Source organism: Cajanus cajan, chromosome 3 (genome assembly GCF_000230855.2).
Source record: "Cajanus cajan strain Asha chromosome 3, NIPB_CcT2T_4, whole genome shotgun sequence".
NCBI classification, from domain to species: domain Eukaryota; kingdom Viridiplantae; phylum Streptophyta; class Magnoliopsida; order Fabales; family Fabaceae; genus Cajanus; species Cajanus cajan.
Window position 1 is genome coordinate 80,628,949 of NC_138519.1, and position 19,076 is coordinate 80,648,024.

At 34.0% G+C, this 19,076-nt stretch overlaps 4 protein-coding genes and 1 non-coding gene across 5 annotated transcripts; 2 read left to right on the forward strand and 3 right to left on the reverse strand.

The window, feature by feature from the left end:
- Positions 1-6,740: 6,740 nt before the first annotated feature.
- On the reverse strand, positions 6,741-7,334 carry LOC109802954 (chaperone protein dnaJ-like protein). Its single transcript, XM_020364392.3, has one exon. The coding sequence runs from the start codon at positions 7,225-7,227 to the stop codon at positions 6,898-6,900; it is 330 nt and encodes a 109-aa protein (XP_020219981.2). The 5' UTR covers positions 7,228-7,334; the 3' UTR covers positions 6,741-6,897.
- A 1,263-nt stretch (positions 7,335-8,597) lies between these two features.
- Positions 8,598-8,678, forward strand: TRNAL-AAG (transfer RNA leucine (anticodon AAG)). The gene has a single exon. It is a non-coding gene; the product is annotated as a tRNA-Leu (tRNA).
- Positions 8,679-9,281: 603 nt separating this feature from the next.
- On the reverse strand, positions 9,282-11,857 carry LOC109795359 (oxidoreductase, 2OG-Fe(II) oxygenase family protein). Its single transcript, XM_020354833.3, has 7 exons — positions 11,592-11,857; positions 11,345-11,496; positions 10,866-11,173; positions 10,201-10,339; positions 9,986-10,052; positions 9,740-9,861; positions 9,282-9,528 (listed from the first exon to the last, which is right to left on the reverse strand). The coding sequence occupies exons 1-7, from the start codon at positions 11,699-11,701 to the stop codon at positions 9,389-9,391; spliced, it is 1,038 nt and encodes a 345-aa protein (XP_020210422.1). The 5' UTR covers positions 11,702-11,857; the 3' UTR covers positions 9,282-9,388.
- A 34-nt stretch (positions 11,858-11,891) lies between these two features.
- On the forward strand, positions 11,892-15,736 carry LOC109795368 (phosphoribosylformylglycinamidine synthase). Its single transcript, XM_020354845.3, has 5 exons — positions 11,892-12,140; positions 12,215-12,318; positions 12,439-12,552; positions 15,226-15,309; positions 15,466-15,736. Exons 1-5 carry the CDS (start codon positions 11,933-11,935, stop codon positions 15,520-15,522), a joined length of 567 nt encoding a protein of 188 aa, XP_020210434.1. The 5' UTR covers positions 11,892-11,932; the 3' UTR covers positions 15,523-15,736.
- Positions 15,737-17,726: 1,990 nt separating this feature from the next.
- On the reverse strand, positions 17,727-18,918 carry LOC109799281 (arabinogalactan O-methyltransferase 1). The gene has a single exon (XM_020359829.3). The coding sequence runs from the start codon at positions 18,674-18,676 to the stop codon at positions 17,831-17,833; it is 846 nt and encodes a 281-aa protein (XP_020215418.1). The 5' UTR covers positions 18,677-18,918; the 3' UTR covers positions 17,727-17,830.
- Positions 18,919-19,076: the final 158 nt, after the last annotated feature.

Genomic DNA, 19,076 nt, shown 5'->3' on the forward strand with positions numbered 1-19,076 from the left:
AATTAATTGTATTTAAACTTGTTTTGTGGACTATCAAAAAATTTAGTATAAATAATTTGTAAGTATATAAATTGGTTTTGATTTTGGTGTAAATGGATTAATTTCTATTTGATTTTGTTTTAAGTTTGTAATTTGTTTTTGTTGAACATATATTAAGTACAATATGTATGCATTTTTAATTTCATATGATTATATTTATTTATTTGTAGCAAATTTTTTTTATTTGACCATTTTTTTCCATTTTTTTTTATTTTTTTTTGTAAGCGGGGTGGGCCAGCATCTCCAGCCCGTTTTACATTGGCGGGCCGGGCCAAAACGGGCCAGTCTGGCCCGTTTTGCCGACCCTGCTTTCAGTCACCAAACGTGGCTCCAATTAAAGACCTTTGTCTTGCTCATGTTGGATGTAGGATTGGTGGTGTCAGGCGTGAGGAGGGAGAATCATCTTGGGTTGAAATCACGTTGAGTGAGGTTTCAGTGGTGTAGGATGTGAGTTAAGAGAATTGCCTCAGGTTGGGTTGGCACCAAGCGACAAAGGAGTGACATCAAGCGTGAAGAAAGAAAATTGTCCTGAGTTGGTTTGGGCCTCGGTTGCCACACTAATAGTTTATTTCTCTCCCTAATCCACGTCAAACACAAATTGTATGGTGTTAGGCGTGGGCAAGGAAGATAGCTCCCTACTTCAATGGTGCCGGATATAAGGTGTATGGCGCCAAGCATGATTTGCTTTGAAAATTATTGTTGTATGATTTATTAAATGGCAAACAGGAATATGTTATGTGAATATATTACATATGGTATGTTGATTGGTGATAATTCTTTTATGTATGTCGGCCAGGAATAACATATATAGATGGTTGTATAATTGAATTGTTGAGATGTATTGGTATGCTATAAATTAATTTTTGTTATAAGTGTTGCATAATTTAGTACTTTCTGATTCAGATAATAAACAACTCGTTACTTACAAGTAGTATTTTCCTTTCTCCCACACAAGTAAATGATTCCAAGGACTATAATTTCGCTTGTTGACTCCACAACTAACAAAGGAAGCCCAAGAGGACTAGGCAATGGATATATGTGTGTGGCAAATTGAGAGACCCCACATCACCATATAAGTGGTTATGAATTTATTGCAGTTTTTTTTATAAACCACAAATATTTTCCACTATAAATAATCTTGTTTAAGTTGAGTAAGGTTACTATAAGTTGTAAAATTATTTTTCTAAGAGTCTAACATTACTACATGCACACATGACTTAAACTCAAAATTACTAATTAAATTAGAACAATTTTATATCATTCATCCACATGTTCATTAATTTATATTTATCGAAGACAAAGTATTGTGTGTAAAAGAGATTAAAATTTCCTCTATAATTAAAAGATTGGTTAAAGGACAAAACATAATTTCCCTTTGGGAATAATAGCCATATTAATTGCTAGCACATGGTTGCATGAGAAAATCAAAATCATGGTCTCTTTTTAAGGATTGTTGGCTAAATCTTATATATTGATGTTGTTGGTAGAACCCAAACACATTCACCGATGAAGATAGACATCTATCATTGTTAAACCACCATTTGCTACCTTAAAAGGACTTGTTTCCACCAAACTAGATGTCTTGGTCGATGTTTTACAACTTAAAGCAACTTGTGGTTGACAATTCAAATCTAATTAAACCTAGTTGTTGGATTTGTTACTATTTATTGTTATTAATTCCAAATATTTCTTTACTGATGGGCACAAATATTGTGCTTAATTTGTTGAACATATGCCTTAACTAATGAATTCATGCAAAAATGTACCCGAAACTTAGTTAATACCTAAGAGAAAGATATTAAAAAAAAAGAGATAAAATATAGTTATTAATTATAGTTATGTGATAAAAAAGAAGAAATTAAAAAAATAAGTATGATACTAATTTGTTTAGAGTATAACTTTTTTTTATATTTATAAATACTCACATATTAATACTTTGAAATATAACAAGAAACTTTAATGGATATGCTTTTAGCTCTAATAGATTCAAAGTTGTGTTCTTTTTTTTTTAGTATACTAAATATAATATTATTTGACCTAGGATATGTTTGGGAAAGAGGAAATAGAGAAAAAAGAATAGAGAAAAGAGGGGAAGTGTGTAAAAGTTAAAAAAAAAAAAAAAACTGTTATTTGGTAAAGGAAAATTAAAGGGAAGTGTAGAAAAGTTGATATGGGTCGTACACAAAAAATTTTCACCTAAAATGAGGAGAAGTGTGAGAAAGTTAATAAGATAAAAATAATAATTGAAATAATAATAATAATAATAATATTGAATAACATTAATAATAATAAATAAATAATATAATTTTGATTTATTATATTTAAAATAAAAGGGATGATTATGTAATATACATATATAATAAAGTAAAAACAATAACAATAAATAAATATGATAATAATAAAATAATTTATATTTAAAGAAAAGTTATTTATGAATATTATATTATTTATTTTTTAGATAATGTATCTATAATAAATAAATATACTAAAAATATTTATTATGTTCAAATTAAATTATTTATAAGTATTTATTTATTTAAATAATAATAACAATAATTTATTTATTTATTTTTAAATAAAATTATCTATAAAAATAATCAACTTCCACTTTATATTCCTTACATTTCTCTCTTATCACATAACTTTTATTTCTATTCTGGTTTCCTACACTTTTTCACACTTTTCTTCTCTCTCTTTGTTATCTTCCCTTCATTTCTTTCATTTTTACTAAAAAAAAGTGTTAAAAAACTTTTCTTATCTTGAAACGAGGTATCATTCTTTTATCCTAAATTTTTAAATATAGAAAAAATAGTGAATAATATTTATCTTGAAAATCGTATTAACGATGATACTTTATTAATTAACAATGTAAAATTTTTATACAGACAAAATTAAATATAAATTTTCCTTATTTTATCTGCCATTGTGATTAAAGTTTTCGATATGATCAGAGTGATTTGATACCATTAAGTATTTGTTTTCTTTATCACCTTTATTTCTTTCATCCGTACCTCTTCTAGGGCATAATAGAATTCAATCACCCTTTCTTTTCCACATATTATGCTTAGGATTGGAAATTAAACTTACTGTACTACCTAACTCATTGCACATTAGTAAATGTATTTATCTTCCCTTCATGCCTTTGCTTTGAAAGTGGAATAAAACTCTCACCCGATACTTTTTCTCATAATAAAAGTCTGTAAACATATTGTTCTTAGGAAAGTTAAATAACAAATAAACATATTTTATAATATAAAAGTTATAGGAATCTTACTTCTTAAAACCAGGTCCCCCCAAAAAATATTTAATTACGAATGAAATTTTCCTGTACGATGCACACCACCTTAGTGTATGTAAGATTTGAAACACAATAATATCAGATTATAAAAGAAAAATATCAACAACAAAAAAAAACAAATTGGAATCTACACAAATATTTACGGCTTCGGTACAGATATTTATATTTTCTTTCATAACATATACAATAACTTTTTATAAATTGATACAAAATATTAAAAAATATATATGTACCGGAAGGACCCTATCGGCCACGTGGATCGGCCACGTGGATCGGAACGTCATGTCCTATCAGATATTGACGTGGCCCAAGCATCACCTCGGCTCGACCACGTGGATCGGCCACGTGGACCGACACGTAACATGACGCAGCCTAGATACCACTTCGGCTCGACAAGGAGTTCAAAGCTGTACTCCACCCCTATCGACTCGGCCGGAAGCCGAGAGAAAACGTTTCGGTCGTTTTGTATCGGCTCGGCCAAAAGTCAACATTGAGTAACTAGAATAATGATCATGGTTAACAAGGGACAAAGCACAATTAAGGCATAACCTGCCGATTAACATCGTATTACCTAATTTGGTAAGTGTCAGAGTAGGCCCACCATGCTCAGGCCCATGTCAGGTGTTATAAATAGGTCGCTTGTAGCGAGGTATGTCACTGTTCATTTAATTACCCTAGAAAATAGTGTTTGCTCTAACTTGAGCGTCGGAGTGCCTTTTGCAGGTAAAGAATGGACATTAAGTGTATAGGGATTCTAGGGTTGTAAAGATTTGCATATAGTGGCTGTATAGGATTCTGTGGAGTGGGCCAGCAACGAAAGGACAAGGAATGTGTGGGTGTGGGCCTGGTCTTTTATCTTTGTCCACTTTAGTGTCGAAAATGGAGGTTATGATTTTGCCTCAGACATGAAGATAAGAATGAGCTTGTGGCAAATCTTTACGACATTCCCTACCATTCGAATATGATGCACTAGTGTTGGTACCTTTTCATGCCAACTATTTTCTCGCCCAAAAAAGTTTCAAGTTTCTCCTCTCCCCTCATTTCTTTAATTAAGGAAGATAAATAATTGATAAACAGGTTAAGGTTGAATGCTACTTTCTACTTATTCCTTGTCTTTAAGTAATTTTTCAATAAAGATGGGCCTTGCCATCGCTGCAATCGTAGGGTCTACTTATTTTTTTAGGTACCAAATGAGGCGAGTGGGCCACCTTGGGCTCAGCGATTTGGATCCAACAAGAATAAAGAAGGAAAGTGAAAAAGTGGGAGAGAAGAGAATGAGGAGGAATTTCACTATTTCAGGGGACTTGAAAAAATAAGAAGAAGAAAAAAAAAGGCATGTGAGAGAGAAAGAAAAGGGGAAAAAGCTAATTGAAACTATTTATTTTCAATTTTAGTTGCTTTCCTTTTTCTTTTTTTTTTTGGTCCATGTAATGAAGAACAAGACAAGAAACATTTTTGTAATCTACACATGAAGCCCACAAACAAGTTTGGGTTATTAGTTTTCCGCTATTTTATGGGCTTATGAGTAGTAAAGCCCAATAAGAGTTGAATAGGTAGATATCTCCGTTAGAGAACTTGCATATGTGAACTCATGGGTTATAATGCGTTCTCCGTGCAACTGTGCAAAAAAAATCATATTCAGATAAACATCTTCGTAAAACACTTTAAAGAGAAGATAAATATAAATAAATTAGCTTTTCTCATAAGCTCAAATTAATTTATGTGTAAGTTAATTGTATTTATTTAGCTTCTTCAAAAGCTGAATTTTAATTTATACTTACGTTAATTTTAGTCAATGAAAGTTAATTCGTCTTTTTCTTTTGCTAAAAGTGTACATCTTTGTAGAAAACTTTATTCAAATAGGGTTTATGTCTTTATGATGATCCGACCTAATTAATAAATTCCCAAAAATATGAATTTACAATTTGGACTGTGAAGCCTATGAAATTGAGGAGGATCCATCTAGCTCCTTACTATTCTGTATAAATTAATTTCCCATTCTTGTCAATTCTTTAATTCCCATTCATCAATTCAATCTACTTAGGATGTGTTTGTTTAATGTGAATCTCACTTTCCAAATCACGTTGAATGTCAATCCCAGTTTCACGGGTCATTGGTTAGCCAACAAAAATTCAAACGCAGCCTTAATTGGAATCTCAATGATCAAAATATTTTGACCAAGTCAAACTATGTTCTGGAAGCTAAACCATAGTTTATTTCTCTAACAAATCTAACACTATTATACTCGTTCCTCATAATTGTGCAACGTTGTTGCAGCAAAGAATAGTTTAAGGGAAAGAGATAAACCAGGAAATTAAAGAACAACGGGAAATGCTTCATAGTTTTTGAAAAGTATATATAATAAACATTGATTTATGCAACAGCGGTCATTAATATTAAACAATGAGACATATCATTAATGCAATCAAAGTCAACCATGGAGAATGTGGAAAGGAATGATCATATATATAGGAGAAATAAAACATATATAAAACGTGCACGATGGAGTCAGTGAATACTGTTACTATGTTTCAATTACAAAATGACTATAAATGGATACATTTGTTAGATTTTTTTTCCCCATTATAAGATTGGTACAAACTATCTATCATTAGAATTTAGAAGTAATAATTAAATTTTATGAAATTGCGATCAAGGGTACAATAACCAATATCTAAAATGGAATAAGTCATGCTGAGTAATCTTTTCAAGCAATCTTTTCATATAAAATACACGTTATGATTAGAGGAATTAATGAACTATTAAGTCAAATAAGCAATAAGATATTTTTTTTAATGATATTCTTCTTTTGAGTGTTTTTGGTGTCTTTTCCACACTTGTGGGGTTTCATGGAGCAAGATTTAGCGGTTAACACCACAGCAAAAAACAAAAACAAATATAAAACACTTGACTTGAATACCAGAAGCCAGCTAACATGCACAAAATTATATCACAATCACATATGTTAAAACGCACTAGGATACTAAACAATTCAACAAACCCATATATGCCTTCCACCATATGCTTGCGAATGAAAAAAATGGTAGTTAGACATTTTTTTCTAAACCATACTCTTAGAGAAACAACCAAGTCATTGTTTTAAGTTTAAAATCACGACCCAATAAATAACAATCCCTGAAATGGTCCAATTTGATTCGGTCAAGCACAGTGATAGTAATTATAAAGGCAACTTTCTCCTCTAATTCAACTAGTCAAGCTCGGCAACATAATAATCATATACAGTATATTCCACTCAAATAAATATAAAAAAATAAAAAATAAAAAAACTTGTTATTGTGAGTGAAGGAGAGCAATGATTTCACATTACAACCACGTGCGTGAATTCCACAAGAAGATGTTGGATTAGCTAGCACGGGTAGAGCAACAAGAAAAGCAAAAGAAATTAAGGAAAATTAATTGTATGGTTGTATAAGAAATGAAGAATCAGAATTACAGTAACATATGATTAGATTACAAGTTCAGAAGCTAATAATTTGATTTAATTGGGCTCTCTGTTCGCTACAAGTGTGATGAAGGTGGACTTTATATATATTACATAATTATAACAATAATAATGGATTGTTAAAAAGTAAAATCAAGAGGGGGGGGGTGGGGGGGCGAATAGCAATTCTGGCGGGTAAGGGTCTTCCGGTTCCGTTGCCGCCGCAGCTGGAGCAGGCCATGCGACCCGACCCGGAGCACGTGGAGCAGCCCACATCGCCGTCGGACCAACGCGAACAGAGGCACGTGACTCGACCGGTCCCGTTGCAGGTGGGGCAGCGAGGGAATGGGCCGGCCATGGGCTTTTGGTCCATCACCGATTTCACCAGCACCGCTCCCGCCAGCACGCTCAGGCCGGTCGCCAGTTGGGTCAGAACCATCGGGCCCATGATGATTTGCTAATCGGAGATGGAGAGAGAGAGAGAGAGAGAGGGGGGTGAGGATAGAAGAGAGAAAGATTTTATGATATGATGTTGTGGAGTGTGGAATAATAGAGAGAGGGGAAAAAAAAAAAAAAAAAGATAAATAAATAAAGTGGTTGTGGAATTGTACACGTTGACGACACTGCCTTTGGTGGCTGTTAGAAGCCTTGTGTTTGGACTTTGGAGGCTAGTCTAGATGTTTTTCTTTTACGTTTTGCTTTCTCTTTCTCTTTCTCTCTTCCAATTCCCACACATTTTTACTCTATTCTTTTTTTTTAATATTTATTTATACACTCAAAATACTATTTTACGCATCATCTCATCCATTTTTCTTATTTACAACGTTTAAATTGCTTTTAAATAATTTTCTCAACTATTGTGTTTAATAATTATTGTTTTAAAAGTACTACATCGTACTCTTGCTATCTATTGTCCTAAAACAGTAATTTTTAATAATAAAAAAAATTATATTAAATATATATAAAAAGAAAATGTTAAATAAAAAGTACATTTATTTAAAACATAAAAATAAAAAAGTAATTTCGGACCATTTTTCTTAGTCTCGCACAAAATAATTTGTTAATTTATGTTTAAAATTTTTGAAATGGTTTATCCAAATATAAAATCCTGAATAAGCACAAACAGACATATTCACTGTATATTACGTGGTAGAAAGTGACTCCTTTTGTGCGATTAATATTGAGACAAATGGCTATCATTTTTTATTTTTTTTTTCCTTTTATGCGATTAATATTGGGACTAATGACCTTTTAAAACAAGTATATCTCATAATGCGACGGAGTAAGAAAACATTCCACCTCTAAGAAAGTGCATTTTTTTACACTACTATAAAAAATATGGTCTATGTATAATGTTTTGTAGGCTATAAGAGTACAAAAAGATTATAAAAAAAATAATAAAAAAATCCTATAGCTACTTCTATGATATTAAAAACAATAATTTAGATTTCGATTTATATTCCAACTCATTCATGTGCGAGGCTGCATATTCAGAGTGGGAAAATTATCTATTCGTTAGTTTTTGTACAAATTATTTCGTATGAAGTAAAAGTATTTATGTTTTATTTTTAAAGAAAATTTATATTCTCTATTTAAAAAATATTTGTATGCAACTTCAAATGTTTGATATCACAAAAGTCCGTTTAGGGTGCACATATTAAACTATCACCTATTGTTTTAGTTTTTCCACGAAGCAGAATAAAGGCAAAATATACCTTTCTTAATTTTCACTCAAAGATCACATATAGTGTATTTTACAAATTGGCGTTGGTCTTGTTATGAAATCCGAATACAAAATTGTGTCAAACGTACAACGACGTTGAGATGGCCGAGTTGGTCTAAGGCGCCAGATTAAGGTTCTGGTCCGAAAGGGCGAGGGTTCAAATCCCACTCTCAACATGTATTAGTTTTTATTTTTATGCCGTAAATTTTTTCAATGATCAACAAGAGAAACTTTTTCTATGTCCTTCGTGATTCAATAATCACAAATCAATTATTGTATGCTCCCATTCTAATAACATATTTATTGTTATCAACCTTTCAAATTCCAATTATTACCAATCCGTTAACATAGCTTGATGCTAATTGACGATAGCTAATGTAATATTGTTAACCAGCTATTCGTACGTACGTAAATTTTAGCTTCAGTATGATAGTAGTTTGGGGTAAATGGACGGTGACATCCAAACACATTGAATTATTGAAAACGTGTTTTTCAATCTGCGTTTAGAACACAAATGTGGATAAAAGAAGTCAAAATTACAAAAATCGTGGCTTTTGTCTTAATGTGGGAACCAGATGTGCACCTCAGCTAGAAACTATATAGGAAAAACAAAATAGCTATTATCAAGTGCAACCTTACAACCGAGTTCCATTTTTACAGATTAAAAAAAGTGCTATCTTCCAAGTCCCTGACTCAACAATATGAGAAGAAATAACTGAAGGAAAAGGAAAAGTAATAAAGAAAACGCGAGGTTTGCTGGATTAGACTCACTTGTCATATAAAATAGAACTGAATCAATAATCACGTTTAGTAAAAATGATACATCATTTTTTGTTTCATGAGCTAGTTAAACAAAATTTCTCTTTGAAAGAAAAGAAAATACTACTCAAAAAACTTGTCTGATATTGATGTTGATTCTAGAAGTTTGAATGTATTTTAAGAAACAAAGATCATCTTCATGCGTCAGCTGTGTCTCAAGATGGCCTATTTCAGCATTTTCTTTATCTGTGAAGATCCGAGGAACCCCTACAACATAGACCAAATCGATTTCCAGTAGTTAGACAGAATTATGAAACTGCACAAGCATTGGTAATATCATATAAATCACTCAATTATTAATTAAACATGTTAATTCCCAACGATAATCTTTATCCATGTGACACCAATCACTAATTTTAAAATTTCAAATGATCATATGCATCACTCTTATTTCACAAACTAAGTTTAGGATGCTAACCATGAAAGCATTCCCTTGCATCTCGAGCCATAAGAACAACATCGCCACTTCGAAGGAACATTGCCAGGGGCGTATCCTCTCTGGATTTTCCTCCCAAAAGAAATATAGCTTTGCAGCCCAGACTGAGGCAACAGGGACAACAAACTAATTAGGATCCAATTACATGTTCAATCTTTCTTTTGAGTTTTGACCTGTTGGTATCTAGAAGCTAAAAAGCAAAACATTCAAAAGAAATTAGCATAGTACCTTAAACTAACTATAGGCTTGCTCCAATCTGCTTCCATGTCATCAAGGTGGCCACCCAGTGTGTCCCCTGGAATAATATAAAAATTAAAATGAGAGGTTAAAATTTTCTGTTGACACTTGCCATTGAATCAAAATTAAACTAAAAAGGGAGTAAAAGAGGACACATGGAACTATCACACAGGAAAATTCATAAGAACTGTCTACTTTAAGCATACCTAAGCCAAAGTAATTCACTATTGCACCTTCAGGCCTGAATTCAACACCAGCAGGCAAAGCAGGCTTTGCCAGTTGTTTGGCAAGCTCACACAGTGCATCAGGGATTTTGTTATGTGGGAGAGACACTTCGTAATTCCGCTGCACACAGACATAGTAATTGAGTGGTTTCCGGGAAAAATCAATGGGTATGACTTTTATAAGAATCTGAAATTAAATTATAATTCCCAATAAAACCCAAGGGTGCACATGTAGGTGATGCAGTCATAATAACCTCGGTAAAAGAGGTGTAGTTTGACATCTTTGTAACAGGGAAGAGAGAACTTCTAGCAAGCAAAATTTAAGATACATGTTGAGCAACCTTATAACAAGCAACAACAATCTTTAATCTCAGAAAATTATTGATTAAGATGCATCCAGCGCTCCAAAAAGTAAGAACGTAGTGGCACTGTCTAGAACACTTGGGCTATTTCTTAAAGCAATTGTCATTTACCTCATTCACAGTTTCAAACCACCACAAAAACAGTTCCTCTCCAGCAAAAAACAGATGTATCCTAAATAGTAGATACAAAGCCATTCCAAAAACAAACAAGCCCACAACTAAAATTTAATTGTTCAGAAGAGCAACCAATCCCAAAAATATTCAATTTGGTGAATCATAACTTACCTTGGACCAATCAAATTGTAGGCCAAGGGTGCTCCACCGCAACTTCCGAAGCAACGCAGAACCAGAAACCGATCTGCACTTCCTCAACGACGCATCCTTTTCAGTAGTAAACTTCCATCCTTTTGGAGAGTCAGAGTTGTCTTCAACCAAGACCTTCCCTTCCTTGGCCGCAACAAACACATCCTGAACAGGACCATACATGGCATTGTGATTTGTTCTGTTAGGTGGCTGCGGAAAATCAACCAAACTCTCCCTTATCAAACTACATTGTTTCTCTACGTTTAATGCCCCAGGAATAAAATAAAACCCTGCAAATTAGGCATCACCAAACATGGTTGAGTAACTTCAAAGTTCATTAGTTACTCATATATGAGCTAGTTAGTTACTCTGCTCATATATTTAGTTATCTAATGAGTTAGATAAATCATAAATGGCACTATATTCAATTTCGGTCTCTAAATCAAATAAAGAGAAAATACCTGGGTGATTTTGCAAGGAAAAAACTGGTGAAGTGAATTTGTCGTGAAGAACGATAACACCCGGAGGAAGCGCACCGTTTTGAAGATGGCATTGTAGAATGGATCTGAAGTCAAGGACCTCCGTTAGGTCAACGGATTTTGGTTGTTTTTTTCTGCAAAGAAAGGGAATTGCAATTAGAATCTGTTGAAACAACGAACTGAAAAACCCTAAGTTCAAAGGAATAAAATAAATAAAATAGTGAAATACTTTTTGTTCTTGGAAGAAGCATTGTTGTCGTAGTAGAGCTTGTACTTCTTCTCTGCTCTTCTGAACGCCGTTCGCTCCGAGTCTTCGCGGTTATTCTCGGATCCGTACATCGGAAAAGGGATGAAGAGGTTAGGGTTTTGTTTTTTCAACTAAAAAATAGTAAAATTGAAAAGAAAAAAATTATGTTCCTCGAGTGAAAAGTCAATAAGATCCTTATAGGGAGGGGCATTAGTGAGAATTCACATCGGTCCTTATCGAAAAAAATCTGTGTTTTGCGAGGGTGATGGAGATGCTTTATAAACTACGAATTTATCGTGTGTTGCGGAGAACAGAGAGAAAAAATGGCGTGCAGGAGCATGCTTCGTTCATCGATTCTGGTGGAACCGTTTCGATTTCAGCCTCTTCATTTTAGTAACGGTGGCGTTAGGGCTGGTCCGTTTCGCCGTGGCAAAGGCGTAACCCTCCGTTGCTGCTCTTCTCACAGCGAGACGCCGTCGTTTCAGGACGATCAAGGTCCCCCTCAAGAAGCCGTGTTGAAGGCCATTTCCGGTAATTCACCGTTCTCAACTATTTGATTTAACGGAAATTGAAATTGAAAGTTTCTTTGATTGGTTACGCTGCAGAGGTGTCTAAAGCGGAAGGGAGGGTTGGGCAAACCACTAACATGGTTATTGGAGGGACTGTTTCGGATGATTCTACTAATGAATGGCTCACTTTGGACCAGAAGGTACTTTTTTGAACTCTTTGCTTGCTTTTAAGTTTTAACGGTTTCTTTTGTTTGCACCTTGTGGCACTGTGTGTTGTTGTTTGTTGCAATACTTATGTGTTTGTAATGTGGGGTGTGCAGGTGAACTCATACCCTACCGATAGGGGATTCACTGCAATAGGAACTGGAGGTGAGGACTTTGTGCAAGCCATGGTTGTTGCCGTGGAATCCGTAATCCAGCAGCCAATTCCTCAGGTGTGTGTTCACGCCTCAACGTGTTTCTAGGACCTTAGAAATTGGATTTAGAGTCTGTTTGGATACAAGTTTTGAAGAACTTTTTGAGAGTTTCTACATTGGAAATAAAGAACTTTTTCAAGTAGAGAAACTCTTAGTAACATTTCTAAATTTGCATCGAAACATACTAGGGCCTGTTTAGATAAATACCTTAATTAAGGTCTGATTAAATAAGTATTTATTGTAAAAGTACTTATGTATGAATTGTTTTTATAATTGAAGGAAACATAGAGTCAAACTATTTTTGTATAAGGTCTAAGTTGTTTTGATAAGCTATCCTGTAGAGCTCATCGAAATAAGCTGAAAACAGCTTATGGACATATCATATCGGAAGTTATCTTGATATGCACTATGTGTCTATGTCATAAGATAGGTCCAAGTAAGTTGTACACGAGCTATTTAAAACAGGGCTTTTTTGAAAGATATGATGATTGATGCACTAATTTATAGTATGATCCACATGCCACGTGTATTCTTTTTCTATAAAACTATCTGTTCTGGTGAAATTAGCTGGCTTTCTTAGACAATACAAATATGATCCATGCTAATTGTAATAGTAATTGAAACTGTAACATATGCATATCTAATATATTTTTGAAGTTTTTTTATTTGTTATTATTTTTAATTTTGTGACTATTTTTGCTTCAGTCCAAGTCCAACTTTTTTATGTTACTTGGCTGTTTCTTCTTTAACATTATATGATTATTGTTGATGGAAAACATAGTTTCGTTTGTTAGGATTATAAAATAGTAGTCCAAGGTGGAACCATCAACCATAATTCAAGTCTTCTGTTTGATTGTCAAATAAAAGAATAAAGTCAAAAACACCCCCCGCTAAATAAAAACCAACTAATTGCAATGATTGTTGCAAAATTAGCTCTGTAGTATCAATATCCAATAGTACATCTATCATATTGTGTGTAAATAACCAATAATTAACATCTATACAACTAACTTTAGAAGTTCATTGTGAGCTGCAAGTGCAACTTTTGATTTGCATAGTTTTTCTGCTTTGGTGGTTATAAGATCATATGTCAATATCTATCATTTTATCTAGTTAATAGTTCTGGCTTGTAAGGTTGCTGAGCTCTGTCACCAATAGTTATAACAATACCAACCAAACTACTAAGTACTAACTATATTGACCTGCTAAAGAAAACTTCTTTAGATTTTATCATTGAGGTAAGAAGCTTGAAAATAGAAATATACCCATAACAGAGATACAAAATAAGCATTGGAAAGGACAAAGGGACTAATCTTGACCCTGCAATCTGAAGGACTGTGGTTAGAGGGTTTCACACAGTGTAAAGACTTTCAAGTGTATGCTCAAAGTTTCAAATTTGAGGTGTATTGCCCATAAAATCTTTCAAGGATGTGCTGAAGGTTTCCAGTATGAGGTGTATTGCCCCTAAAATCTTTCAAGCGTGCCCTGAGTTTCAAATAAGATATGTATTGCCCCTAACATATTTCAAGCATGTGCTCGAGTGAAAATAGTTTCAAGCATGTGCTTGATGTTTCTAATATTAGGTGTATTGCCCCCAAAAATCTCTTGTGGAAGTTGCTCAAAGGGAAGGAAAACACCTAGTCACAGACACATACAGACTTTAAAGGATGTGCTCATCACACACAGTCCTCTTGATCTAAAGCATAAAATCTAGATGGGCTGAAACTGAATAATCATCATCTATGAATAGTCCTGAAAAGTATTTCACTCCTCTCTGTTGCATGTGTGTAAGTGCGCCCTCACCCATGTAAACTCAATTTCGTTGATCTAAAGCATACACCTAGAAGATAGTGTCAGCCAGGTGTTAATTGCTTGTTATATTGTGACTGAATTTAGAAATTGCCTTTATTCTCTAATATTTGGCTGGTAGTTGAAGATCTGCTCTCCCAAAATAGGCAAACTTTACTGGTCTTTAATTGTATTCAGTTCCCTTTTTTACTCAAAATGTTTTGAAATTTGGGACAGGATGACCGACTGGGAGATGCTTTATACCTGTTTTATACAAATTACCTAGAATAGTAATGCAGTGCCGATATGACCTTTAGAAGCATTTAATAATTAAAACTGATAATTGTGCCCTGGTCAGTGATAATTAATTTGATTGCTCCTTAGTCTTGCACCAAGTCTAACAATTTGAGGAAAAGTGAAGTAGTCCACTGTACCGTAAGTACTTACAAAATGGACAGGCTGAGTCCATTAGAACCTATTATTCATCACATATAGGGTGTGTTCGGGTAAACAACTTGATTCAACATTTGTTCAATCAGCTCTTATCAAATAAAAGCTTCTTCAAGAGTTTAATTGTAATGCTTATTGAAATAAAGATAAAAACAGCTTATTTTCATCAACATCTCTATGAACCTTGTTAAAATAAGTTAAAAGAAGCTAATAGGAAGGTAATAAGCCACTCTCATAAGCCATAAATAACTTCGTCCAAATGCTCCCTAAATATATGGTAAGCTTTTATTTAACTTTTTATGAAGTATAACCTTGCATGCTATGATTGCCTTCAAGAGACTGATACAGGAGTGTTGAATACAGCATTATTAACTCTCATCAATATATTACATCTACACTTTTATTTGGTGGCTGATATTCATATTTGATGAACGTTAACATATTTTGTTACAGGGACGCGTGAAGCATAAGTTATCAGCAAGGGGCAAATATGTATCCGTAAACATTGGGCCTGTCCAAGTTGTTTCCAGTGAACAGGTCTTTCTGTGTTGTTTACTTGTCTCTTTTCCTCTTGTTGAAGGAAACCTTTGTAGCTTATTATTTTATTTTATTTTTGCTGAAGATGGATTTATTCTTAAAGAATATGATCCATGGTGAATATAACATAATATGGAATTTTGTTGCATTTTTCAGGTCCAAGCTGTATATAATGCCATGAGGAGGGATGACAGGATGAAATATTTTTTGTAGTATGTTAGATTTTGTATAGAATGCAGTGTTTCCACGGGGTTAATTAACACGTCTGCCTTAGAGTGGCTGGGCTGGTTTTGTTCTTTGATTCATCCATGATATCAGATGTAATCACATGATGCAAATTGGACCTCTTCCGTATTTTATGAAGATGTAATTAGTATATGATTTGTTACCCATAGTTATAATATTATAAACATTACTTTCTAGTGCATAGTGATAGAGTTGAAGGTGATCATGAATCGTAGATGTCCTGTTTGGTCTTTACATACTAATTTCATTAGTTTATTATTAAGAACTCATTCTTATTTCCTGACTGAAATTTTCGAATCTTTTCTACGTAATAACATTAAGGGCAATTGTATTGAAGACTTGAACTGATAGCTATTCTAAATAAAAAATTAAAAATTAAAAAAAAATGATTTTCTCTGATTTCTCTTTTTGGTAATCTATCTTTTCTGCTTTGTGGAATATAAATATGAAGTGGATGGGAGCAAAATCTGATGGGTGTGTTCCAACTTTCAATAATAAAACAGCATACCTTGCTCTTTTGCCACGATTGGTATCTCTAACCAGCACATTTGTGTGCTATCTCTTGTTTCTTTTTCTATTCTCTTTTTGTCATATTTGGGAATTTCTTAAGGATGAGACTTTGGTCTTTATCGAAAGGTAGCCACACCATAATAGGCAACTAGCATGACCAATACTTACCAAAGTGTACGTACAACGTGAACATCGCAGTTCTATATTACCCTGGCCAATTCCATATTAGTATAAAAATAAAGATTATATTACTAGAAAACATGAAACATTTCATGAAAACTCATCTTGAAGGCTACAAAATAGGTAAATGGTCGTTTCTTTTGTTTCATTTTAAAATATAATATTAATGCGAGTTGAGATATCCACGTTTAATATGTCACCAAACTTCGAACAAGATTAATTACCTTCAAAAGAAAATGCATGTAAAAAAACATGAAGCAAAACATTAAAATCATGTAATGTATATTTTTCTTACGTGATTTTATCATGTAATATTAAAAATAAAATGGTCACAATTTTTTCTATGATAAGATTCTTATATTTAATTTTTTTAAAGACCACATGCATATTTTTAACTTATATCTATTTGTGTCGATTAAGATGATAATGGTAAAACTTTTTCTAAGTATTAAATGTAACTGTGTATTAAAGATTTATATTTTATATTATTGATTAAATTAAAAAAACTTTATACCTATTTATTCATGTATTATACGAAATGTTTAATTTGTTTATATAATATAGAATTGATGACTTTTTTATCCATCAAAATTATAATGATGACACAAAAAAATCTTTTATTACTAGATAGAATTGATAATTTGAATCATAAAAAATGAACAAGCTTATAAAGTATGAAAGTAAATATATCATTCAATTTTAACTTTAAAATAGTCAAATTTATTAAATGCTGCAATTTAAATTGATAATGAATTTATTAAATGATTCAATACTGATTGTCATTAACTATTGACTTTTAAACGTTGGGCTGCTAATGCAAGTTCAATAGTACATAAGTCAACATTTCAATTTGCTATAAATTATAACGTAGAAAAATTATTAGAATGATAATGCAAGTCTTTAACTTGTTTTTGAGTGCTAAAGAGTAATTAAAGAGAGTTATCAAACCAGATTTTAGTTACGCACGTTAGTAGAAACTGAACCAATATCCATAATGGAACGAGAGTTAATTACATATATTTACTTAACTACTCGGGCCAACACATGCAAACGCGACAATAGCCACGATTTCTACCTAAATTTTCATTTACCATTCACCAGAACAACACATGGTTCAATTCATTTGGGCAATAACCCACCAAGCACAACCCTCATCCTCATAACATTGCTGAAAATTTTATTTTATTCTCTTTCGGAAATTGCTATATATCGTCGATAAGTGCTCAATAAACATTAGGTAAAAAAGAGCTTTTAATAAAATATTGAATATTTTTAATGCTTCAAAAAATATAATAAATAATTTCATATTTTTTTTCTAACAGCAATCACTTAGTTAACTGCACTGCATCACCAATTCACCATGCACCTTACTCAGCTGGTATGAAATTATATATTCTCACTTAATTTAAAACCAGCGATTCCTTTTGTCTTCAAATTCACGAACAACAAAAACGTAAAAGAAGAAAGCATGGAGGCGGTAATTAAAAGAGAAAAAGTAAAGTAAATGTATGATATAGTATGATGATGTTGCATGATAGATAGCATAGCCTAAAAAGTGAAAGAAAGAATGATAGTAAGGAAAAATCTAGGAGCAGAAACGCGAAGAATTGGAATGCGAAGGAGGTATCTGAAAGTGCCAAAGCCTGCCAGCACCGTTGACCATGTTCCTCCGACAAAGAAACTCCAAGGCATAAACCTTCTCCACCTTGCGATCCACGTCATGCAGAAACACGTGCGTCACACCGGATCCCTTCCGGTTGCGGGCCATCACCGCGGCGGAGAAAACCGCCGCCATCCTCCCCGGCGCCTCCGCGAAGTACCCTTTGGGCGCATCGATCATTATCATGTCCCACTCCGTCTCGTAAACCTCCTCCGGAAGATTCTGCAGCGCCAGCTTACACGCTTCGTTCCCCCGCAGGTACGCCGTCGACGCCGCGCACGTGGGTTCGGTCTTGTACGAGGTTAGCAGCGCCTTGGCCTCGCGCAGCTGGGTCCTGTAACGCACCGTGTGGGCCCGCAAGCCCGGCGCGTCCTTCAGGATCGAGTGGACCCACTTTGGGTCCTCCTCCAAGAAAACCGTCGTGCCGCCTGGGTTGAACGAGGCCCACATGAGGGAGTCGTGGCCCAGCCCGAACACCAGGAAGTTGACGGGCCGGCCCAGGGATTTTAACACGTCCAGGCTGATCTTGATCTCTGCCACGGACTGTTGGGGCACCACGCGCGAGGTCGCGTAGTGGAGAATCGCGCGGAGCTGGATCGGGGACGGTTCGTAATTGAATTCGGTTCGGGTTCGGATCCCCAACGCGCCTGGGCACACCACCGTTTCCGAGGTTCGGATCGCGCTCGTGAGGTAAAGCACCACTCCGATCAACCCAACCACCAAGAGAACCACGAACCACCGTTTCTCCGGCACCGGATACCGGTTCTTCATTTTTTTACGTTACGACACGTTTTTTACGCTCGCATGTGTATGTGGTTATGTTGCGGAGCATGTAACAGTGAGAAAAGGGTGTCTTGTGTCTTGTGTCTTAAGGGATCAAGGTGGTTTGATTTTGTCAAATGAAATTTTGAGTGATACGTTTTGAAGAAATTTTGGGGTTAGGACTTGCGACATGAATCAATGTGAAATTGTGAATATATGGATATCTCAATTGTGGTGACAATTGGCATTTCAGCAAATTGCAATGAGAATGACATTAGTGTTTATTCATGGGGCCACATTTTGAGATTCACACATCTTGTTTTTATACTACTATCATATTTTTATGTGTTTTTATTTTATTTTATTATCTTTCTATTATTTTATTAAAATTTTCTTTTTTAAATTATTA

Bases quoted from the DNA above. Each gene is read 5' to 3' on its own strand.
- LOC109795368 (XM_020354845.3), top strand. From the start codon at position 11,933: ATGGCGTGCAGGAGCATGCTTCGTTCATCGATTCTGGTGGAACCGTTT. The intron at 12,141-12,214 runs GTAATTCACCGT...GTTACGCTGCAG, and splicing joins CGTGTTGAAGGCCATTTCCG to AGGTGTCTAAAGCGGAAGGG. The intron at 12,319-12,438 runs GTACTTTTTTGA...TGGGGTGTGCAG, and splicing joins GGCTCACTTTGGACCAGAAG to GTGAACTCATACCCTACCGA.
- LOC109802954 (XM_020364392.3), bottom strand. From the start codon at position 7,227: ATGGGCCCGATGGTTCTGACCCAACTGGCGACCGGCCTGAGCGTGCTG.
- LOC109799281 (XM_020359829.3), bottom strand. From the start codon at position 18,676: ATGAAGAACCGGTATCCGGTGCCGGAGAAACGGTGGTTCGTGGTTCTC.
- LOC109795359 (XM_020354833.3), bottom strand. From the start codon at position 11,701: ATGTACGGATCCGAGAATAACCGCGAAGACTCGGAGCGAACGGCGTTC. The intron at 9,862-9,985 runs GTACTATGCTAA...CTGTTGCCTCAG, and splicing joins AAGCCTATAGTTAGTTTAAG to TCTGGGCTGCAAAGCTATAT. The intron at 9,529-9,739 runs GTTAGCATCCTA...TCTATGTTGTAG, and splicing joins TGCAAGGGAATGCTTTCATG to GGGTTCCTCGGATCTTCACA.